This window comes from Toxorhynchites rutilus, chromosome 3, assembly GCF_029784135.1.
Source record: "Toxorhynchites rutilus septentrionalis strain SRP chromosome 3, ASM2978413v1, whole genome shotgun sequence".
Taxonomy (NCBI): Eukaryota; Metazoa; Arthropoda; class Insecta; order Diptera; family Culicidae; genus Toxorhynchites; species Toxorhynchites rutilus.
This window is the reverse complement of record NC_073746.1, coordinates 154,008,581-154,029,958: the sequence shown is the minus strand read 5'-3', so window position 1 is coordinate 154,029,958 and position 21,378 is coordinate 154,008,581. Positions and strand designations below refer to the sequence as shown.

At 37.4% G+C, this 21,378-nt stretch overlaps 1 protein-coding gene across 1 annotated transcript in view; it reads right to left on the bottom strand.

Annotated features, from left to right (window-relative positions):
* Positions 1–10,261: 10,261 nt before the first annotated feature.
* Positions 10,262–21,378, bottom strand: part of LOC129780551 (F-box/LRR-repeat protein 20) — a 32,284-nt gene continuing 21,167 nt past the window's right edge. The window contains exons 6-10 of the mRNA XM_055788932.1: positions 18,741–18,826; positions 18,476–18,667; positions 18,297–18,398; positions 11,807–12,019; positions 10,262–11,737 (exon numbers count right to left, since the gene is read on the bottom strand). Of these exons, the coding sequence (XP_055644907.1) occupies positions 11,630–11,737; positions 11,807–12,019; positions 18,297–18,398; positions 18,476–18,667; positions 18,741–18,826 (701 nt within the window). The 3' untranslated portion in view covers positions 10,262–11,629. The remainder of the gene's footprint in view (positions 11,738–11,806; positions 12,020–18,296; positions 18,399–18,475; positions 18,668–18,740; positions 18,827–21,378) is intronic.

The following is a 21,378-nucleotide window of genomic DNA, read 5'->3' as shown; positions in this document are numbered from 1 at the left end:
GAAGAAAAAAATTCTCCTCGGGCAACCCCCCGGTCCAAACGGGTATTGAACCCGAAACCCAAGGTATGATATGTGTGATGCAAACCATTCGACCACGGAAGCCACCGCACAACCTCCACTTGAGGATAGCGTAGACGACGTCAAAGAAAAATATCACTGTCCCTAATACGACATTAGAATAGTTATTGATGGCTGTTAATGAGCAATTCCAAATGAAATCGTCCTAAAAATGCAGATGGTATGTATCTTTGATTCGAATGAAAGTTTGTATTCCGTTTGGGTTGGAGGAAATATGAACTTTCCACAGCAATTGGGAGTATTTTGACCTAAGTGTAATTTTTCAATAGGGCGTATCGATTTCAGAAAGAGAAATCTTTGATAATTTATATCTCAAGAACTATGAGTCGTACCGAAATAGTGTCTTAGAAAGAGTTATAGAGTATTATTATTTAAACGAAAAAAAATATACACTGAAAAAAAAATCAGTACTTTTTTTTTATTTGCGGAAAAAAAATAATTTGCAATATCTAATATATGTGGGTTTTATCCTAGGATAAAACGTTATATGTTGTTTTTCATGTAGATTCCATTTTTATGTTGCTTTTATAAAATAATTACGATTTGACAACGTGAAGAAATTTCATAAATCTTCAAAAATCCCGTTCTTCATTTTGTACGCCAAACTTTGTGATATTGGAAGGGTTTTCCAATGAAAATATATAAATAAAAAACTTGATGGATCTGAGTCTAGGGACACGGACGGGATTTTGACATAGGACTGTGATTGTGTGTAGTAATTGCATTTGAATTGAGTTTTTTCATTGTTCAAAATCTGTAATTTTTTCTCTTTTGATACATCAGATGGAAACCATGAAAAAATTGTTTCTTGTATGAATATGTATCCTCTATCCGCAACAGAGGAACAAGACGAGTTATTTAGAAGATATTTTTTTCCTCAGCATTATAATCAGTTTAGCAAACAAAAAAAACAACGAGCTTTATTTATTACCTGATATAAGTTCGAAAATGGCAATGTTAAATGACAAGCTGATACAGTCCCGACGAGGCCCTTGCAGTCAAGTGGTCTACCCTTGGTATCATTGGTTTTTCCCCTTGGTATCATCGGAATGTTACTTCCTTAAGGTTAAGGTCGATGGAAAACACAAAGTGCTGCCACTGCGGTTTTTCATCCTACCACCCCGCATTTATCGAGGTACCATCTCAACAAATACAAACGTCTCGTACCTCAAATTGCTAATCCATGCATGCTGCACTGCAGCAAGTTATGAGTAGTAATTTCAGGGATGGAACGTTTGAATTTGTTGAGATGTGTGCTTAAAAAAAATGCTAAATGGCATGGTAAAAACCTCAGAGTCAGCCATTTGTACTTTCCAACGACTTTGTCCTTAACTGCCGTAATTTTGCAAGGTGACGCAAGCGCCCGAGGGAAGAATTTTCAGTACGAGACTTTTCTTAAAATTGTATGTATGTATGTGTATGAAAAAACATTGCCGTCGGCTTGATTCTTGAAAAAAATCAGTTTTATTTGAGTAATATTACCAACGCCAGTTTGTTGTGGAAACAGCAAATTTAAAATCGCTATTTCCACAACCGATTGGCGTAGATCCATCAAAGCATGCGAGAATCTGTCTCCAACTATTTTTGCACATAACCAGTCAATTTTCTTTCGCGTTTTCCAAGTTCCACCTAAATACAAGTGAGTGAAAAGATATGGAGCTATTTCGTGAGTACGATAGCACTAGTGATAGTGAATCTGAAGAAGCGGCGGTCCGTGAAGCACCTGTTGAGATCCGAAAAAAGCCACTTTGCAAGCGCCAGGAAGCTCATCAACAGTATGTAGAGCGTAGAAGACTATCACGGGGCGTAATAGCTGTTGACTGTTTCTGTGATTTGAAGTGCTCTTCACACATTTCAAAAAGTAGAAGATTTGAAATGAATGAATTTTATTGGAACATATCTTTGGATAAGAAAAGTTCGTTCATACTGGAACACAGCTCTCCTCAGGATATAAAACGTAGACGAGTTGAACGTGGTTCTGGTTTCAAGCGGACGTATACGTATGCTTATAGACTGACCGACGAAAGTGATTCTGTCTATCCAGTATGCTTAACATTCTTTCTAAACACATTAGAATATCAATCGAACAGCAAGTAAGTTACAGAATACATTTATTATTTGTAACTAAAATTGTCAATATTCCATAATGTGTAATTTATTCTAGCAATTTAATATATAGAACACATGAATCAACCAACAAGGTGCTGCCTGTGAATAATTACAATTCAAGGAAGGTTCTATTGAACCCTCTTGCACAAGCTGTACATCAAGATATACTGTCCTACAATCCAACCATTTCACACTACAGAAGAGAGCACGCGCCGAATGTCCGTTACTTACCGTCGGATCTAACGTGTAAGAAATTGCATGAATAATTCATGGTCCGACGTGAAGATGAGTCTCTAGAAGGATGCAGTTATTCTTATTACAATAGGATACTATCGGATATGAAAATGCACTTCACCAAACTTGGTCATGAACTCTGTGAAAAGTGTCGTGTGGCAGAGATTCATATGAAAACGACTGGTCATCGAAAGCAGAACCATGAAGGGATTGAGTTTCGCAACCAAGTTTCAATGGCCAACGACAAAAGTGATGAAAATGAAAATCATCTTGAGCGGGCTGAAAGTAACTGTAGTTTCGAATTCGTCTCAGCTGCACCAGAAGTGAATGATGAGAAATGTGCTGAATGCATTGCTTGGTTAGAACACCGTGACGCAGCTATCACATCGCAACATGAATATGAAAAAGATAAACAACTTGCTGAAGGTCTCGAAGTTTCCGTGGATATGCAGAAGGTTTGAATTTTTTGATATTTTTTCAGTTAATTAATACCTATATCTCTCCTTCAATCTAGAATAGGTAATCCAGTTGCCTAGGATGGACCGATTAAAGGATGTCATTTTTGCCAGGAGAATTGTTGCCATGAATGAAACATTTGCACCACTAGCAGGAGGAAAGAATGGAGCAGTCCATGTTATGGAACGAAACCATAAGCGGACGAAAGTCATCAAATTTGATGAGTGTTTTCTCAAAACATCTGATTTTGAATGGTTCACGAACACGGTTCTATACTGGCTAGACAATTGTTCTAGCCAGAACAAGAATTGGAACCTTATTATTCACATGATTCTGTTAGTCAATTCTTCACTCGTGAACACTGAAGAAATCTTGTTCAAATACTTAGAATCCGGGCACACTTTCATGTCTGCTGACGCGTTTCATGCCGCTGTTGAGCGAAGTATGAAGAAACATCAGAAAGGAGAGCTCTACACATTTTCCGACTTTGTTTGGTGCGTCGAACATGCTAATGTAGTTGATAAGCCGATCGTAACAATAATGAACTACACCGATTTTTTCCAAAGCAAAATATAATTAAAGCCATCCACGTTAAAACACATGAAGCAGCGTCCCAAATTATCCGATGTAAAACAGATACAGTTCACGCGAGGATGCTTTGAGTTTTGCTACAAGACGCGTTTTGATGGAGAATTTAAGAGAGTGCAACTGTTCACCAAAACGCAGCTGAAAGAAGTGAAGAAACCGTCATTCACCCTCCAATCAATACTAAGATTCAATTCTTCCGAAAGAGGAATTGCGCAGTCGAGGAAAGAAAATATCGTCAAGAAGCTTTGTCCCTTGATGCCTGAGAATAAACGACACTTTTGGAAAGACCTCACGATCAACAATAACATTGATGACGATTAATTATTCGATTACAATAAATATTGTAATGTGCAATATGATAACAGAAATACATCTCAATCTAGGAACAATTATTCCTTTAAGCTGACTTTGATTTTATGAATTTTAATATATAACTAGATTTATAGAGATTCTAAATGCGTGGTTTGCAGTTCTAATAGAAGATGATTATTATAAATGTAGTACTGCGTGGAGATGGCCTGTTTTTTTTAAAACATTTGGCTTAACCTTTTCAAAAATGTGGTTTCTTACAAGAAAGAAGACATGTGACTCTCATTATGCTGAACGTCCATCGCGGAATATGTTGTTGGGTGAAATTTACTGTCCCAGCTCGTTTATTCTATGCCATCAAATCAGATAAAAAATCTCATCGCATCACAATCAGCTTGATTTCATCATAGTGAAAATTGGCGCTTGCGCCACCTCACAGTGGAAATGGCGCTTACGCCACTTCGTTTTCAAGCTTTTACGGGGTCATTTTTCCACATTTCTGCAAAATTTCGCAGTTTATTGAAAGTATTTGGTATTCTTTATCGATCTATAACGAAAAACGAAAAACGTCAACTTTGGCGCTTGCGTCAGTATGCGAGATTACGGCAGTTAAGAAATAATTATTGAAAAATAAATTTTCTCTTTCTTATTTATTCTTTATTCAAGTAATTGTTATTTGCATTTTCAAATAATGCCAACTATATCTCAATGCATGATAAACAACATTGTATTCGGAAATGTTTCATCACAAATTCATTCATCCAAGCACATCTGCAGCGCAACATTACGAATCTTTCTGAGGTGCAACATATCAGCCATCTCGAAGTGTTTGTCCTCATCCGATGCTCGGGTCAGTTCTTAAACGAATTGGTGGGTTCGGGTCAATGCTGGACCTGGAAGTACGATGTCCACCAAAATCGAATCTTCGTCTCCTTGTTTATACAAGAACTGTTCGTCATCTCCTTCTTCCTCTATGCCGTCGCAGATTTTGTCGTCCTTATTCAGTACCAGAGCGATAATTTTCGCGTCTGGGTATTCATCAACGCAAAATTCTTCCTCGGGGTATTCTGTTGTATCAACTGTGTCGATGTTCATCTGGGATTTGAACACTATACGCAGAGGAACGTCGTCTTCGTGCAGCATTTCCAACTATCCAGCCTATATTTTTCCAAGATCGGTGAATCTCTGTTTCGGAGATATCCATCCATGCTCCATGCAGCCAAAAAGAAACGTCTTTAAGGTTGGTTTTCTTCATCCGTTGGTTAAAGTCAGACTCATTGGCGATTTCAAGATGTAATTTGAATCGGTATCTTGTAGGCGTATATCGGAAGTACACTTCACATAGCCCATTGTGTACTTAGAGATGAGTGTTCGAACAAGGTAAAACCCTAGGATTTTCAAAGATTTACCTTCTACTATTATGGTTTGATAAAGGATAAGGTTTGGTAATCTACTAATCTTTTTCCTAAGCTACTAATGTGAAGGATTTGGGATTTTTTGGAGATAAACACCACTATTCTGCATTCCGCCGGATTTCAAGTTATAATTTCGCTTTCACAATTTCGCGCCAAATCGATCAGATGTTGACATGACCCTCTCAGAACTTAATGATACTTTCAGGGCGTGAAGACCTCACCTTGTTAAGCAACTTGGCATACTCAGTTTTCCGAAAATTTATTTAGACTAACATATGGAAGGGGCTAAATATTTTTGATCATTTTTCTATAGAAAATTTTTACTCGAAAATGGTAAGTCCTACAAAAAAGTGATCTATGGGAGAGGTTTAGGAAAATAATTGAATTTTCAGAAAAAAAAACACTGAAAAAATATTTTTTGAAATCCTACACTGAAAAAAATCGATTTCAAAAACTAAAAGTCGATTTTCTCAAAATGGTCATCTCAGATTTTGATTGAATGGTAGATAAATATGTACCCTACAACTCTTCCATACACCGCAACTTGTGCATATTTAAGGCAAAAGAGTTTTTCCAACAAAAACTTTTTCTAGATTTTCTCTCGAAAATTTTCTATTTTTCTTGTATAACTTTATGGTGACCCTTGGATGCTAAAATACAGTTTTCAGCTTGTTGTTGTAATCAAATACAATATGTTTCAATTCAGAGATCAACGACAGCTCTCTGCCAATAAATCTCTTGATCGGTCGGTCAGGTGTCGAATAGTTGTTGTAGATTTAGGTATCTGTTAAGAGTCACTGTAGATATGATAATAAGAAATGGATTGTATAGATACTGTAAACCTAAAGGATGAATAAAATGGCTCTGCAGTTTTTTGAAAATTACCAGTCGTGACCGACAGCAAATGTCAAGTGACGGAAAAGAAATAGCATTATTTTGTTTCTGTGTAATCATCAGAAAAAAAAATATAGGAGGTTGTGTTCAAGACACGACCGCATTGTTGACGTAGAACTACGCTGTGGTGTTTTTCGCTGATATGTTTTTTTTTATTGTAGAATCATTTTACGATAATTGTTTGATGATTCATTCTTGTTGCTCGCAGAACAATACATGCTCGAGACAAGCGCAGCTGACATCCTTAGTGGAGAAAGTTTTGCTACTGGCAAGCGAAACCAAATCACATACAAAATTCTAGAACGACATTTACTTTCTTGGTGACTAAATAAACGAAATAAACTCTATCTGTTAATCTCCATAACCTCGAAAAGAGTAGCACTGCTCCATTATGATCAAGATTAGCGCAAATACAATACTAGTTGAAAGCAGTTTTGCGACTGGCACGCATGCTCAAATAAATTAATAACTTAATATAACTTATTGAATATCTTGGTATTCCCCAAAAAAATTGTTGGTGCACAACACCTGCTTCGCCAACACCAGCGTCAGTTCAATGCATTGATGACAGAAAACAAACTTTGTTAACTGCTTGGAAAAAGGCTGAATATATGCCTCAGCAGAGCTCCCGCTATCTTCCCTCCTTGTTCATATTTATCATTACGACTGCATGATTTGCAACACCAAACATTCGTCAATCATAGCATAAAAAAAATTAGGCGATTGTTGCATCGTTACACGGGAGCAAATACAAATGGGGTTTCAGCGTAGCGAAGATGCACTATTTTTACGTACGGGTTATGAAGCACGCACGTACGCACACCATATCCATATATCGATGCCTTGAAGCAACTAAATATACAATACTTATCTCCGTTTTGCGCTCTTCTCAACAGAAGCCCTTTCTGTTAATATTGCGTGTCTAGATTAGCTTAGCTATCATCATTTGTGGAGAGAGTTTTCCTACCGTCATGCGAAACCAAATCACTGACAAAATTCCAGAACATTTATTTTCTTGGTGAGCTGACGATAGCCTAGCTTGATGATTCCCCACACAATTGTGTAGCTCAGAACCTTAATGCAATTTCGTCAGTTTGATGCAATGATTGCAACACATTGCAACGCGTCCACAGCTCAATCCGAAACGAAGACATGTGATGACACAAAACAAAGAAGAACAAGCGATATTCATTGCTATGAATACAGAACGATACTGAAAGTTTGCCTTCCTTCCTTGCTTCAGACCTTAAACTTCTTCAGTTCATTCGTCGCTAACCTTCAAAAAGGCTCTTGGAAAACTTTACTTTATCCATCATATTACTCCTCTACCCCCATTGCTTTGAGAAATGCATCCGATCCCTCGCCGTCCAGCTCGCCCAGCAACGATGTTGTTCAGTCGATTTCCTCACGAATAGTAATCCCCGATAATCGTTCGATTAATCGATTAATCGAATACTTCCTACAGAAATCGATTATTAATCGAACGAATACTGCACAACCAATAATCGTAGCGAACGAATAATTTACGTCGATGAATCGATCCAAACCCAGCGAAAAAAAAAACACACAGCCGCTGCAGTTTTATCCTGAAAATCAATCATTGTCTTCGACGTTCCCCTAAATTTGTAAACGAAGCTTAATGCCGTCAATGCGAATTGAGCTTCGTTTACGAGTTTAGGGGAGCGTGAAAGATAATAATTGATTTTCAAGCGGAATAAACACTTTTTTGATTCCAGATGGCTTTCTAGCAAATGAGAAGAATTAGTATAACTAATTATTTCTCTCAGTGTGACGATTAATCGATTAATCGATTATTTGGGACGATTAATCGTATCGAATAACAAACTGCTGAAAAGTATTCGATTAGCTGATGAACGATTAATTTCAAAAATCGGGGATCACTACTCACGAATAATGAAAGTTTGACTCTGCGAGATCCACTGTTTATTCTCTAGGCAAATATTCCCCTTCGTTCTACTTCTTTTACTTCGTTCACGGAGACTTTACATCTTACGATTTCCACTTCGTTGCTCGTCGATATGTTGCTCGTTATTGACAGCTCTGTTCGGGAAAGCACACAAATGGACAGAACAAATGTATGAGGAAATGGGAATGCTTCCAATTTTCATCAATTTAAACCATATACAGACTATGGGATTGTAATGTATAGCATATCAAACAAATCTTTGGGAATTTCCGATTCGTTTGGTATGTAAACCGTCAAAATCCGTTCGCGGCAAAAATAGTTATTAACGTTAATTTTATTCCATAAAAACGTTTCCTGGTTTTGCACCCTTAATGAAAGACGTAGTTCTACGTCAAAAGAAAAGTGTGACATTACATTGGATTACAAATGCAGTGCTGATATTAATAACCCCAAGGGTAGTGCTAACATCTGGTTGAGTTGGCGTGAAATCCGTCTATATTGAATTGTACGGCTACTGTTAGAAAGTAAAATCAATTAATGATAGGTGCGGTAGTAATGGCAAGTGCATCAGCATTGGCATCATTCTCATAAGTACAATGGTATCAGTTTTGACATCTACTCATTTACGTACCTTCTGCATTATCGAACTCCAGACCATTTGATGGATCTTGTGAATCTTCAAATCTACAACAACTATTTGATACCTTACCAACCGATCAACAGATTTTTGGCAGATGGCTATTGTTTGAGAGCTGTCGTTGCTCTCTGAATTGAAACATATTGAATTTGATCAAGATGAAAACTGTACTTTAGCACCATTTATCCACTTCTACCTTTTATTGATTTCTTCTATAACTGTACACAAAAAAAAAATTGAAAATTTTCGAGAAAATTTTTTTGTTAGGAAAAGTTTTTTGCCTTTAATATGCACAAGATGCGATGCATGGAAGAATTGTAGGGTATATATTCATCTACCATTTCATCCAAATCTGAGATGACCATTTTGAGATAGATAAATTTTCATATGTATGCCAAGTTGCTCAATTAGGTATGGTTTTCACTCCCAGAAAGTTTCATTAGCTCTGAAAGGGTCATGTCAATCCCATAGACGAGTTGGCGCGAAATCCGTCTTTCCCTATTTCGAGCGTTTTGCCGATTTAATCTCTTGAATCCTACAAAATACAGAATAAAGGTGAAAGTATACAATGGAGTTGACATCCGATTGAAATATTTTACTGGCTATAATTCTGAAGTGATGGAAGGTGATGAGGATCTACATAAATAAAAAAGGGACATTAAGTGAGATATTTTCGTAGAAGGGATTGCATACAGATCAGATATAATGTGGGATGGAGGCGATCTGGCCTAGTGGTAACACCCGTACCTTTCACGCTAATGGTCACGAGTTCAATTCTCCAGAGGGCACACATGAACAAGTGACCTGTTCAATCAACAATGGTGTGTGTGTTTTCTATCGTTTCTATCGGCTTCGTTCAGCAGAAAACTTTGAACTTCAAACATCATTTTTCGCAAGGCAGCGCATTAGTAGTAGTGATCGCTTCACACATAGCTGACTACGTTTGCCCTGTCGCACTTGAAGATGCAGAAAAGTCTTTGAATAAAGCGGGTTTGAACACGATAGTCATTGCAGCTTATTCCGTAGTGTTGTGTTGTGTTGCGTGCGGGTTGGGTGATGTAGTCAAGTGTAGCTTTCAGATTACATTCTTTACGGTGAAGAAGTTCCACCTAGACAGAAAATAATACAAGGATATTCGGGATGATTTGGAAATTAAAAATGAATTACCTTCAAAAATCCCTCATCCATGTTACAAATGTGAAATAAAAAAAAATCTGACTGAGATTTTCTACCTGTCCTAAGAACAGTTTGAACAGGCGGACAAAATGCTATCGTAATTCTCACTTCCGACAATCTTCCCAAATATAAGTAAAGTGACGAACAATCCAAAAGTGTCAACCAATCCTTGAGGAACACCATTCTCCTGGATTTTAAATCTGAGGCGATAGTTACCAATAATAGTCTTGAATATCCTGTCTCATGCAATCTTGAATTTAAGTTTCTTGAAAAGTTTTAGAATTACAAAACGCCACGCACAGTTGTAATTTTTTATCTTATTCCACTGCTGAACATTAACGCTTTCAAAATTAAAATTGATATTTCCAGCTAATAGCAATAATGTACTACAAATTCATGGTCATTTCGGACACAAATATAATAACAACTAGCTCTCGCTACAGTTATCAGAAAATATTCATTCTCTGCTTTTCATATTTATATGTAAAACCTTGTTTTTCATTGTTTTTTTCTAATATGTCAGCTTATGATTTAGCTTCGTAAATATAGTTTGAATGTTTATGTATAGATCACAATCAAATTAGCTCCTTGCTTTGACCAAATCGGTTTGTTTCGGGTTATACATTCTGCTCAGCTAACTTTCTCCAACCATCCATGGAAAGCATACATCTTTGAGCTACTCTTTTATGTTAAAAGCAACATGATGAATTATGCATTCATTATTTTCCCACTATCCGCAAGTAGTGCCTCGCTCAAGAACATTCTAACATCCAAACCGGATTCTTGTGTTTTTTTTCTGATTCTTTTCATCTGTATCACATATCATTCTCATTTTTTTTTCAATAGATCTGAATAATAATTTAATTTGCTCCGCAAAATCGTCCCTTCGTTCCGACGAAAACAGACCATCATTTTCCTTTATTCACATTCATGGTTCATGTGTCCGCTTGTTCTAGTTCTAATAATCGTGTACTACTTTACTACTAAGGTCATTACAACTAGAGCTTATTGTTTTTTCTCGTGATTTTTTTTCTTGTTATTTGCGTTATCAATTTTCTTATGATATTGTTCTTTATTTAATTTCAATTAAACTGTTTGATGTTTTGCCTTATTCATATTTTTTCACCTTCAACATACTGTTGCTACTTCTAAAGTAATCGTCGTATGAATGTGTAATTAAGCTTATTTATGTCGTCCTGACTGGTGGCTTCTACTTGCTAACAAATAATGCAAAATTCCAGTTCTTTCATTTGCTCTACGTGTTTTCCTTTCATTTCTAATTGAACACATGTTTGTTTATATTATACTGGTTTTCAATTTATTTTGCTTTGAATGGTTCGAATCCTGCAGAAGTGTTTAGGAAACGAATGCGGTTCGAATCTGTTAGCTGTGTTTCAAAAATATAATCTCGATAAATGTTAGCCTGGTTCTTTTGCACTGGTTGAAATTCGTGTTATCATCATCTGCTGTGAATGTTTGTGTGTGTTGTTGTGTTTATTTTGCATGAAAGAAAACAGGGCAGATATCGAATTCCCTCGCCAGTTGTATTTACACTGTTTGTCATACTCGAATTTTACGGCCATACAACATGATTGATGATTAGTATAGATTATTATCATTCAGTTTTACTCCGTTCACACTCTGAGTAAAGGAGGATTTTTTTCAGTTACACTGTGGAAATTAGTTGTTATCGTTCGCACAAGTTGCCCCCGTGATGCCAATTTGTCTTATTTAAGATTATAAGTATAAATATCAGTCATCTTTACTCCTACAGAGAACCTTCCTGGCCAAGCCAATGGCCTGATCTCAGAGAATCTCACAACATCGACAATACCTGGGTCGTGGTCCGTTTGAAGTCGGTGGCGGTGTCACTGGGGCAAAATAGGCATGTACCTTGATATTTGGTAGGTGATTCTGAAATGTTACAAATTGGCCTTTTTAGGCGAGAAAGCGCCAGATAAAATGAGCCATGGTTGCACTTACCCTAAGACGACGTATAGCGTTTCTAGATATTAGTTGGCAGTCGTAAAGCTCTATCCTCTGTAGGTTGTGACAGGATATTAGATGTTCGAGGGTTGCATCGGTGATTAGTGGACAGTTATCCAACTCGAGGACGGATAAACTTTCGGCAGCGCAACCGCCTGCGGCCAGCTGCCGTATGCCTTCGTCAGTAATTAGCTCACAGTGTGAAAGGGTCTATACAAGAAAGAAAGAGATATTTTCGTTATAATTTGGAAATGAGTAATTATAAATAACATGTTTAGAATGAATTTTAAATCCACAACAATTGAGCTCAACAGGTGACGAGACAGCGCTAACCAATATATACCATATTTGAAGCAACTATTTGGTGTTGGTAGCAACGTCCAAAGACGTAGAGACGAATGAACTGAGAAGTTTCAAGCCACTTAAAGCCAAAAAAAAAAAGAAGAACACCAAAGACGAAGTGTTAGATGAACCAGATGATCGTTGGATTGTTTATTTACATACGTTGAGCAAAAGTAAAAAAAGTAAAATAAATAAAGTAAGGTACTAAATCATGACAAAGTATTTGCTGTACGCAAGTGGGTGTTATTTTTCGAGTTTCGGAGGATTTATCAGTGCCGAGAGTAACGTCACTACAAAAACTGGATCTAAAGTGGTAGATTCAGCCGAGGTCCTAACTCCGTGGAAAAAGAACCCCACCAAGTGTCAGAATAGGAAGCCGAAGAACCTGGTTGCAGCTGAAGTCCCTTTAAGCTCGGCAGCAAGCACTGAGTCAGCATTTCTTTGGACCAACAAAACGCCCCCGAAGATCAGAACTACCTAGTAGTGGCGAAAAACCAATACTCAAGAAACCGAAGCAGAATTTCTGCCCTCGGCAACGAGAGGGGTTTAATGAGCAAAAAAAGCTATTCATCATAATCTTGAAAACGATGTCAACACAAATTTTTTTACTGAAACTTGAATATCTTTTAGGGGGGCCTTGGAGAAGATCAGAGTTGGCATACTCTAGGAGGACTATCCCAACACTGACCTATCAACGGCTCAGCTAGATTCCACTCAGGATTCTCTACTGATTGCAATAGAACAACAAAGAAACTGAATGATGAAACCAAAATTATTTCACTGCTCGTGTAAGTCAGGTTACCTAGTCCTTTTGTGTTAAGGCCAGCTAGCCTCGGAATGGTTGAAGAAAGTGGTTTCCATTATAACTCTGGGAAATGACACGAAACTTCCATCGGCGAGAGACTCAAGAGACTCATAGAGAACCAAAACGAGAATCCTCTGACAAATGGCGAATACTCAAGCGATCTAATCCAAATGAAATTCACGCGGACTGGACGCTAACAGCCGACGAAGCTTCCATGCGTCAACTCGCAAGTAGAAACTTCACCATTAACTTTAGAGGAAACAGTAATCCAAAGCAACGCCAAATCACAACTCAGAAAAACTCCAGTGTATTGAAGGAGGATCTAGGTCCAGAAACATGGAACCTCCAAACTCCAAACCCTGGTAATCTGAAGTCTTCCAAGACTAGTGGCTCCAAACATGTGGTGCCCCGAAAAGAGACGTCAGCAGGGTTTCTGATACTAAGAAGATTCCTCGTGAACAACCTCCGAGAACCAGATAATCTGTCAGTTTCTGACCCAAGCGGTACAAACTGAAAAATGTGAATTCCTTCTACCACTCCAGATCCTAAACGAATAAAGGTAATAAATTTATTAAAATTTCCAAACAAACAGATGGGATTCCGACTCTCCCAAACGAACCTATAGATCGGAAACTCAACCTAATGCGGAACACTAAGGTTCTGCAAATAAACCTCCATCACGCTATAGCAGCGTCGAGGGTGCTATCCATAAGGTTTATAAAAGACGTTGTGAGTCTAGAGCCTAGAGCCATCCAAGAGCCTTGGGTCCACAAAGAAAGAATTCTAGGTATTCAGACATGTTCATGTAAGTTGTTTACGATGACAATCATGACTCCCCAAGAGCTGCTGTCTTTAGTTAATGCAAATATTGAATGCTTCCCTATTACAGTGTTCATTCAATGGGACATCGTCGCGGTCAAAGTGGAAGTCCCGGCTACCAAGGAAAGATCCGACATCGTAATTGCGTCGGCTTACTTTCCTGGCGACGTTCTTGAGGTTCCCACTCGAGAAGTTGCGGGGTTTATAGGCTACTGTAGGGAAATCAACAAAGACTTAATCGGCTGTGATGCCAACGCTCGGCAACCTTTGTGGGGAAGTTCCGACATTAACCCTTTCACCTACAACATCTAGTCTCACTCGATGTGAAATGGTTGTGCCAAAACGTATAACATCGAGTCTCTCTCGTGGTGCGCTTTCATATCACAAGGCACAAGGCACAGAGAAGTGAAATTACTCGATGCGTGATCCATCGAAGCGTTTGCATTTGGTTCGCTCTTTCGAAAATCAAATCGTACGGGAAGGGGTTAACAACATAGGTGATGAACCAACGTTCACAAACGCTATCAGACAAGAAGTCTTGGATTTATAACTGACACGTTTTCGAAAGAGCCGTCCTTTTCTGATCATAGACACATTATTTTTGGATGGGATGGTGGCTTGACAGTACAGAGAGCATATTGAGATCCCAAAACAACCAATTGGGAACGGTATTCCCTTGAACTCCAATCAAAAACGCTCAATACAAGAGTAAGGTCGATTTAGCAGCTTGAATCAGCTTCAAAAGAATTAAACAAAACGATAATCTCTGTCTACAACAGAGACAGTAATTGTCTACTAAGAAGATTTCTCGAACGAAGAGGCTCGAACGAATTTGCAAAACAGCTCGGACACTGTTCAACAGAGCAAAAGTTACTTCGGACTGGACTCAATATAAAAGAGCCCTAATGCAGCAGATAACTAAGAAGATCTAAAATCCTTTGTATATAACTACGAAAACATCGAAAATATCCCAATCGTTGCGAGACTCAATAAGACTCTGGCAAAATACCACACGAACGGGCTCGGTTCCCTAAAGTTGGACGACGGGTTGTTCACAAAAACTTTCTCAGAAGTATTAAACTTACTAATGAAGATTCACTTCCCGGAATCTACATCTGTTCTTTCTGATACTAGTCCTAGCTATAATCGCGACAAAAATGCTCTCGTAGGTGTCTCACAGAACTTGGTAGTGCAAAAGAGGTCGCAATCGTAGTTTCTGGATTGGTTTTCACGAGAACCAGAGTAGAAAACGCGGTGAGATCCTTTGTACCTTACACATCTGCAGGTGCAAATGGGATTATTCCAGCACAGATTCAAATCCACAGTCACAGCGCTACACACGCTTGTGACTAAAATTGAAAAACCACTTTCGTCAAAAGAGACCGCATTATGGGCGTTTCTTGACATCGAAGGTACTTTCGATAATGCTTCTTATCTAACAATGGCACATGCTATAAGAAGGAGACACTTCGATGACTGTATAGTCGAATTGATCCATGACATGCTCACACATAGGCAAATCCGTAACCGGAATAATTCGCCGCAGTGAACAACTGCATCAGAAACAGCCACTTAGAAAAAGTGTAGTAGGGTAGAAACATTGTGGCGCGGGGAAAACATCATGAGTGTCTCACTTTTCTATTATTTAATTGATTTTCTCGTTGTAGTTTTTCGAAATTTATTCTGAGGTCAATGTAATGGGAACGAAGTCTCCATTTAACGGGCATAAGGAATTGAGGCGGCCCAAACCGTCAAGATGACGCGATCCAAGTCCACCACCGACACACCGTCGAAAGCGGTGGTGTCTAGGACGCAAACCTATGTTCCACTGATTGCCCGGTTAGTTTGAAACATAGCATACAATCCTTCAGCAATGTTTGCTTGGTGCATTAATTTGTCCGGTTAATTTGTGTTTTGAAATAAAATGCCGCGCTACAATATTTGTAGCCTACTACACTTTTTCTGAGTGCTTGTTACTGTTGCAGTTGTTTTCTGCGACGATTTATTACGGGTACCAGACAAATCACCTCGGAGGTGGGCGGGTCGTCGATACCTGTAATTGCAACAAAAGGTTGTTCACAAGGAGGCGTTTTATTACCTCTCCTTTGGTCACTAGTAGTTGATGACCTTCGAAGAAGCTCAGAGGCAAAAGGTTTCGAAGTAGTGGGTTTTGCTGATGATCTAGTCATAATGGTTAGTGGAAAGTTTGACGACGTGATATCGAGCAGGATGCAGATGGCCTTAAACCTTACAAATCATGTTGTATCAAAGAAGGTCTGAGCATAAGTCTCTTAAAAACAACAACTATTTCTTTTGCCAAGAGAAAAAACAACATCTATAGTCTTTGCATCTTGGAGGACCAGAAATAAATTGCAGCGCTTCAGTGAAAAACCTAGGCGTAACCCTAGATGCTAAACTAAACTGGAACGCACACTTAGACTCAATCGTCAGTAAGGTCAATATAGCCCTATGATATGTTCTAAAATGGTAGGCAGAACATTGGGCCTTAAACCAAGAATGGTTATGTGGGTCTATACTAGTGATGAAACGGATAGTGGTTTGGCCGGATACCGGATATCTGGCCAGCATCGAGGCCGGATAGACGGATATTCGGCTCTTTATTAGCAAATACAAAATTGAGAGAAACGGCATGTGATATGGTGCAAAAAAGTGTTAAATGTAAGAAAGAAATAACAAAAAAAAACACATTTTTGAATTAAAGTTTTGAACGCATATCAAATTTTTCGTTCAGAATAAGTATTCAATTCCATTGCTAATTGAAAAAATCCTATTTAACAGTGTATCATGTTTTCTACAAGGAATTTAGAACAGTTTTATTCTGATGATGGTTTTATATTATTATAAATAAATTCTTGTGAGTGTATTGAGATATTTCGAATACTGGTCGAGTAAGAGTAAGAGTTACAGGCAATCAGCAATCAATTATTTTCATTGATATTGAGAACAAACTTCAGAACAAAGCTCACATGAACCGACAGTGGGACATGGTATGTTGTGACAAAGAATGTCTCCAACAGAATACATTTTGCTATATACCATAACGAAAAGTTCTTCAATGTATAGGTTATCTTCATCGACGAAAAAAATTAAATTTTGATGGTCCTGATGGTTTCAGCGGGTACTAACGTGATTTACGGACGGAGGAACAGTATTTTTTAACCAGGAATTTTGGTGGAGGCTCGTGTTTGGTTTGAACGGAATTCTTCGCAACCGGAAAGCTCAACATAGCTTTCACATCATTCATAGATTACATACATGTTCTGGAATTCTCTTTCCTACAGTTTTTGCGTGAATATCGTCACAAAAAATCACATTCCAGCAAAACAATGCTACTATTTATACCACCAAGGAAACTAAGCAAACTTCTTTTTTTGGACTGGCTCGCTCGCTAGACTTGAATCCTGTTTAAAATCTTAGGTGGATCCTTGTACGCAAAATCTATACTGAGAGAAAACGGTACACCCCGATTGAAGAGCTCAAGGTCGCAATTAAGCATAATTTGGTAAATAGTATTCCAACGCGAATTTTCCAGGTTATTAGCCGAAATGGCATGGTTGCAACTTATTGACATGTAAATCAGTTGGTCGTTTTGATTTTTTCATTGATAATACTTATGAATTTCGAAATGGTCTTATAGAAATTGGACAGCTGAAATCATCATATTTAAGCACAATAAATAAACAAATCTTTTGAACGAAATTGACGTTAAATATACTTTATTCTGAGCATTCAACAATGTATGAATGTATCTTGTTGAAATTCTAAGAAAAGTTTTCTAAAAATAATTTTTGTTTGTATTCCTTTTGTGTTGGAGGAAATATGAGTTTTCCACAGCATTTGGGAATTTTTTGACTCAAGTGTAACTTTTGAAAAGGGCGTATCGATTTTATTAAGATAAATCTTTGATAATTTATATCTCAAAAACTATGAGTCATACCGAAATAGTGTCTTAGAAAGAATTATAGAGTATTGATGTTATAACGTAAAAAAAATATACACTGAGAAAAAAAATTAGTACTCTTTTTTTTATTTACAAAAAAATCTTTGATTTCTTAAATACACATTTTTTAAATTTTTTCATATCAAATAAAAGCAAATAGAAAATTTAAAAAATGAGTCCAAGATGGCAAAACTATCTTTGACAAACTTTGTGAGACATCGAATTTTTATGAATTTTCGAAACATCGAATTTTTATATGTTAACAACTCTGATGTGATTAAAAACAAAAAAATTTTTTATCGATCTCCTTCTAAATGCATCCATTCTCGAGACATTTGAAAAAAAATATTTTAATTTATTGTTTTTTTTCAATTATAATTTTTTTTAATTATATATGTATTTTTTTATTTTTTCATATAAAATATAAGTCATGTAGAAAATTTAAAAAAATTGGTACAAGATGGTAGGAGTTACGTTACACCCCTTACATTCTGAGCCCCTCTTATAGTCGACATAAAACAAAAGAAAGGAATAAGATGAAAACTTTGAACTATACTCACCAATTTTTCTAAACTAGGGCATCCTACCGCTAGATTGAATAACGTAGCGTCGGTTATGAGACTACACTCTTCCAGATCCATTCGTTCCAGATATTTACAATTCTGTCAAAATAAGAGAAAATATATCGTTACTTTTGAAAACAAATGCTTGTTCAATTTGCTGCACCCATCTAACATACCTTCGCTAATGCTATAAATCCTGAATCGGTGAACTGGTTACAGCCAGCCACCTCGAGTGTGTTCAGATAGTGGTTGTAGGTCGCCAGTGCTATCAGCGTCTGATCGGTAAGCTCGCCACATTTGGACACGCACAGTTGTCTCAAATTAATACATTTCTCGGCTATCTTCGATATAGATGCGTCTGTCAGGCCCTGCAAACAGTGCGAAGAAGGGTTAGCACAAACAAAAGGATGATCGGAAAGTGTGCGCATCTGGTCTACTCACATTACAACTATGTAAATTCAAAAACTCAATATTTGGGCAATATAATGCTAGTGCGATAACAGCCCTGTCCGTCACTTGTTTGCAACCTACGAAGAGAAAATGTTTAAATCATTAACAGGCTAGATGTAGGAGAATAGAACTATTTAGTCATCTTGTGATCGTACTAAACAGTAATTCTCAATGTAACAGTAAGGTAATAAAGTAGTAATGTTTGGTAGTTTGCTTTGAGTGGGCATAATTTTTTATGATAATTATATGTGGTAATTGTTGGGTTTATAATGACGTTATGAAGTAAACAGAGCAAATCTACTCAGCAGTATACAAAAAAATTGTATTGTTTAGATACTGCCGAATACACGTTATGTCTTAATTTTTTAAACTTTTTTAATTCACTGCTGAAATAAATCGTTGGACACTCACACTTGTTTCTAAATCAGTTGCATAAAGAATAGGACAGTCTGGCTTGAACTGTTTTAATCGTTTAACTTTAGAGAAGAAATTTGAGAAATTAGTATTTGCCACTTAAACTAAAATAGTTATTATACACCAATATCTCTTGACGTAGGTTAATGCTTTAATTCCTTAATTCTTTAATTCCTTTATCTTTAATTCTTGAATTTTTTAATTATTTTAATTTTTTATTCTTAAATTCTTTAATTCTTCAATCCTTTAATTCTTTAATTCTTTAATGGTCTAATTCTTCAATTCATTAATACTTTAATTCTTTCCGGTCGTTGTGATTAGAGTTCGATAAAGAGTACGTAATGGAATATTTCGCCGGGACGATTGTTTCTAGAGGAGTGTTCTCGGTTACCTTCTCAGGTTTCCCAAATACAACTCTCCGTCATTGCGATAGAAGTTTTTGAACCGTATGCGTATCTCCGGGACAAATGGTTTTAGAGGTGTTCTCTATGTTACCTCCTCAGGTTTTCCATTAATCACCGCCCTCGCGATAAATAACGGAAAATATTGCCGGGAAGATTTTTCTAGAGGAGGTCTCTCGGTTAATTTCTCAGGTTTCCCAAAAATAACCCTCCGCCATAGCGATTGTAGTTCGATGCATAATACGCGTGATGAATATGACACCATATCGCCAGGACGGTTGTTTTTAGGGAACTCTCTCGGTTATCTTTTCAGGTTTTCCAAATATAACTCTCCACCGTCGCGATTGAAGTTCAATACATAGTACACGCAATGAATACGGGAATTTATCACCGGGTCGATTGATTTTAGAGGATTTCCCTCGGTTACTCTTTCACGTTTACCACAGTTGAGTCTCCGCCGTCGCAATTGGATTTCGATAAAAAGTACATGAAATAAGTTATCGGATATATAGCCGGTACAATTAAATGTACAGGTATTACTTCTCAGGTCGCCTAAAGATAATCTCAGCCGCGTATTGTGACACATGATATTTTCAGACTTTCGTTTCGTCGAGTGGTCAATAGTTCGCGTTTTCATAGTGACATCACTTACCTCAGTGAATCCTGATTCTTACCTCGACCCACTAATAATTTTCTCTTTTAGAACGCGACCCTTCTAGCCGCGAATATACGACTATCATACTAACATTCCATCCCTTCCACTGGTGACAGTAAGGACGTGGTCAGCGTCGTTATTGACTATTTAAAGCTCGAACCACCGAAACATGCAAAACGCCCAACACGCTACACCCAAGCGTCATTCAGTGTGTTCATTGTGCAATTTTGCTGATTCAGGTCAATCACTGAGAGCAACTACGAAATACATAGTCTACCCAAACTTTGAACTAGAGTTTGGGTAGACTATGTATTTCGTAGTTACTCAGTAGGAAAAAATGAATATTCGAAAGTATTCATATGAAAAAATTGTTCTGGCCGAGACGAAGATAGCCGGGTCAACTAGTTAGGCATATCAATCTCACCCAATATGAACAATAAAAATGACGCAAGTAATATTACGTTGAGACTGCGAAGTTCCTTTAAGGAATACTTAGTACCACAGAATTTTTAGAAACAAACAAATAAAATCAATCTCAACGGTTTATTTCCGAGTATTGATATCCATGGCCTGTCAATGAAGTAATGAGACTGACACTGACACTGACCTTAACACTTAACTAGAAAAGCTATAATCTTTGATTTAGTAACAAAGTAGGTTTGCCAATTGGACTAGTTTTAAATTGAAAGGGAAACCTCAACAGCCGACAATTTTGAAGCATGGTTTCTGGGGATCGTATTCGCCAATATTAAGAATTTGGTTCAATAATTCTGTGTGAAATTGCCGTCGATTGAATAAGAGTGAATGCTTGTCCGTTGGACTGATTATGATAGAGGAATTAGGGTCCCACCTCATAAGAGTAAGAAGACTGAGTTGGAGCTATAACCGCCCTCAGGAACAGATTTATTCCATTGTTATTATCTCTCTAATATATTCATTAGAAGCGTCTCGACGAGAGGAATTTCGTACAGGTAAAACTGCCAGGTGCCAGAATTGTATGAATTGTGTTATGAAAACGCGAGAAGTTTTAGAACATAAGAAAGTAATTAATTCCAATGAAATTCGTTATTGGTATAAAACAAAGGCAAATTGTATTATACTGAAATCTTATCTGTGTTGAATTCAGCGCAACATGTGAGCAGGTCAATTTGTATACTTT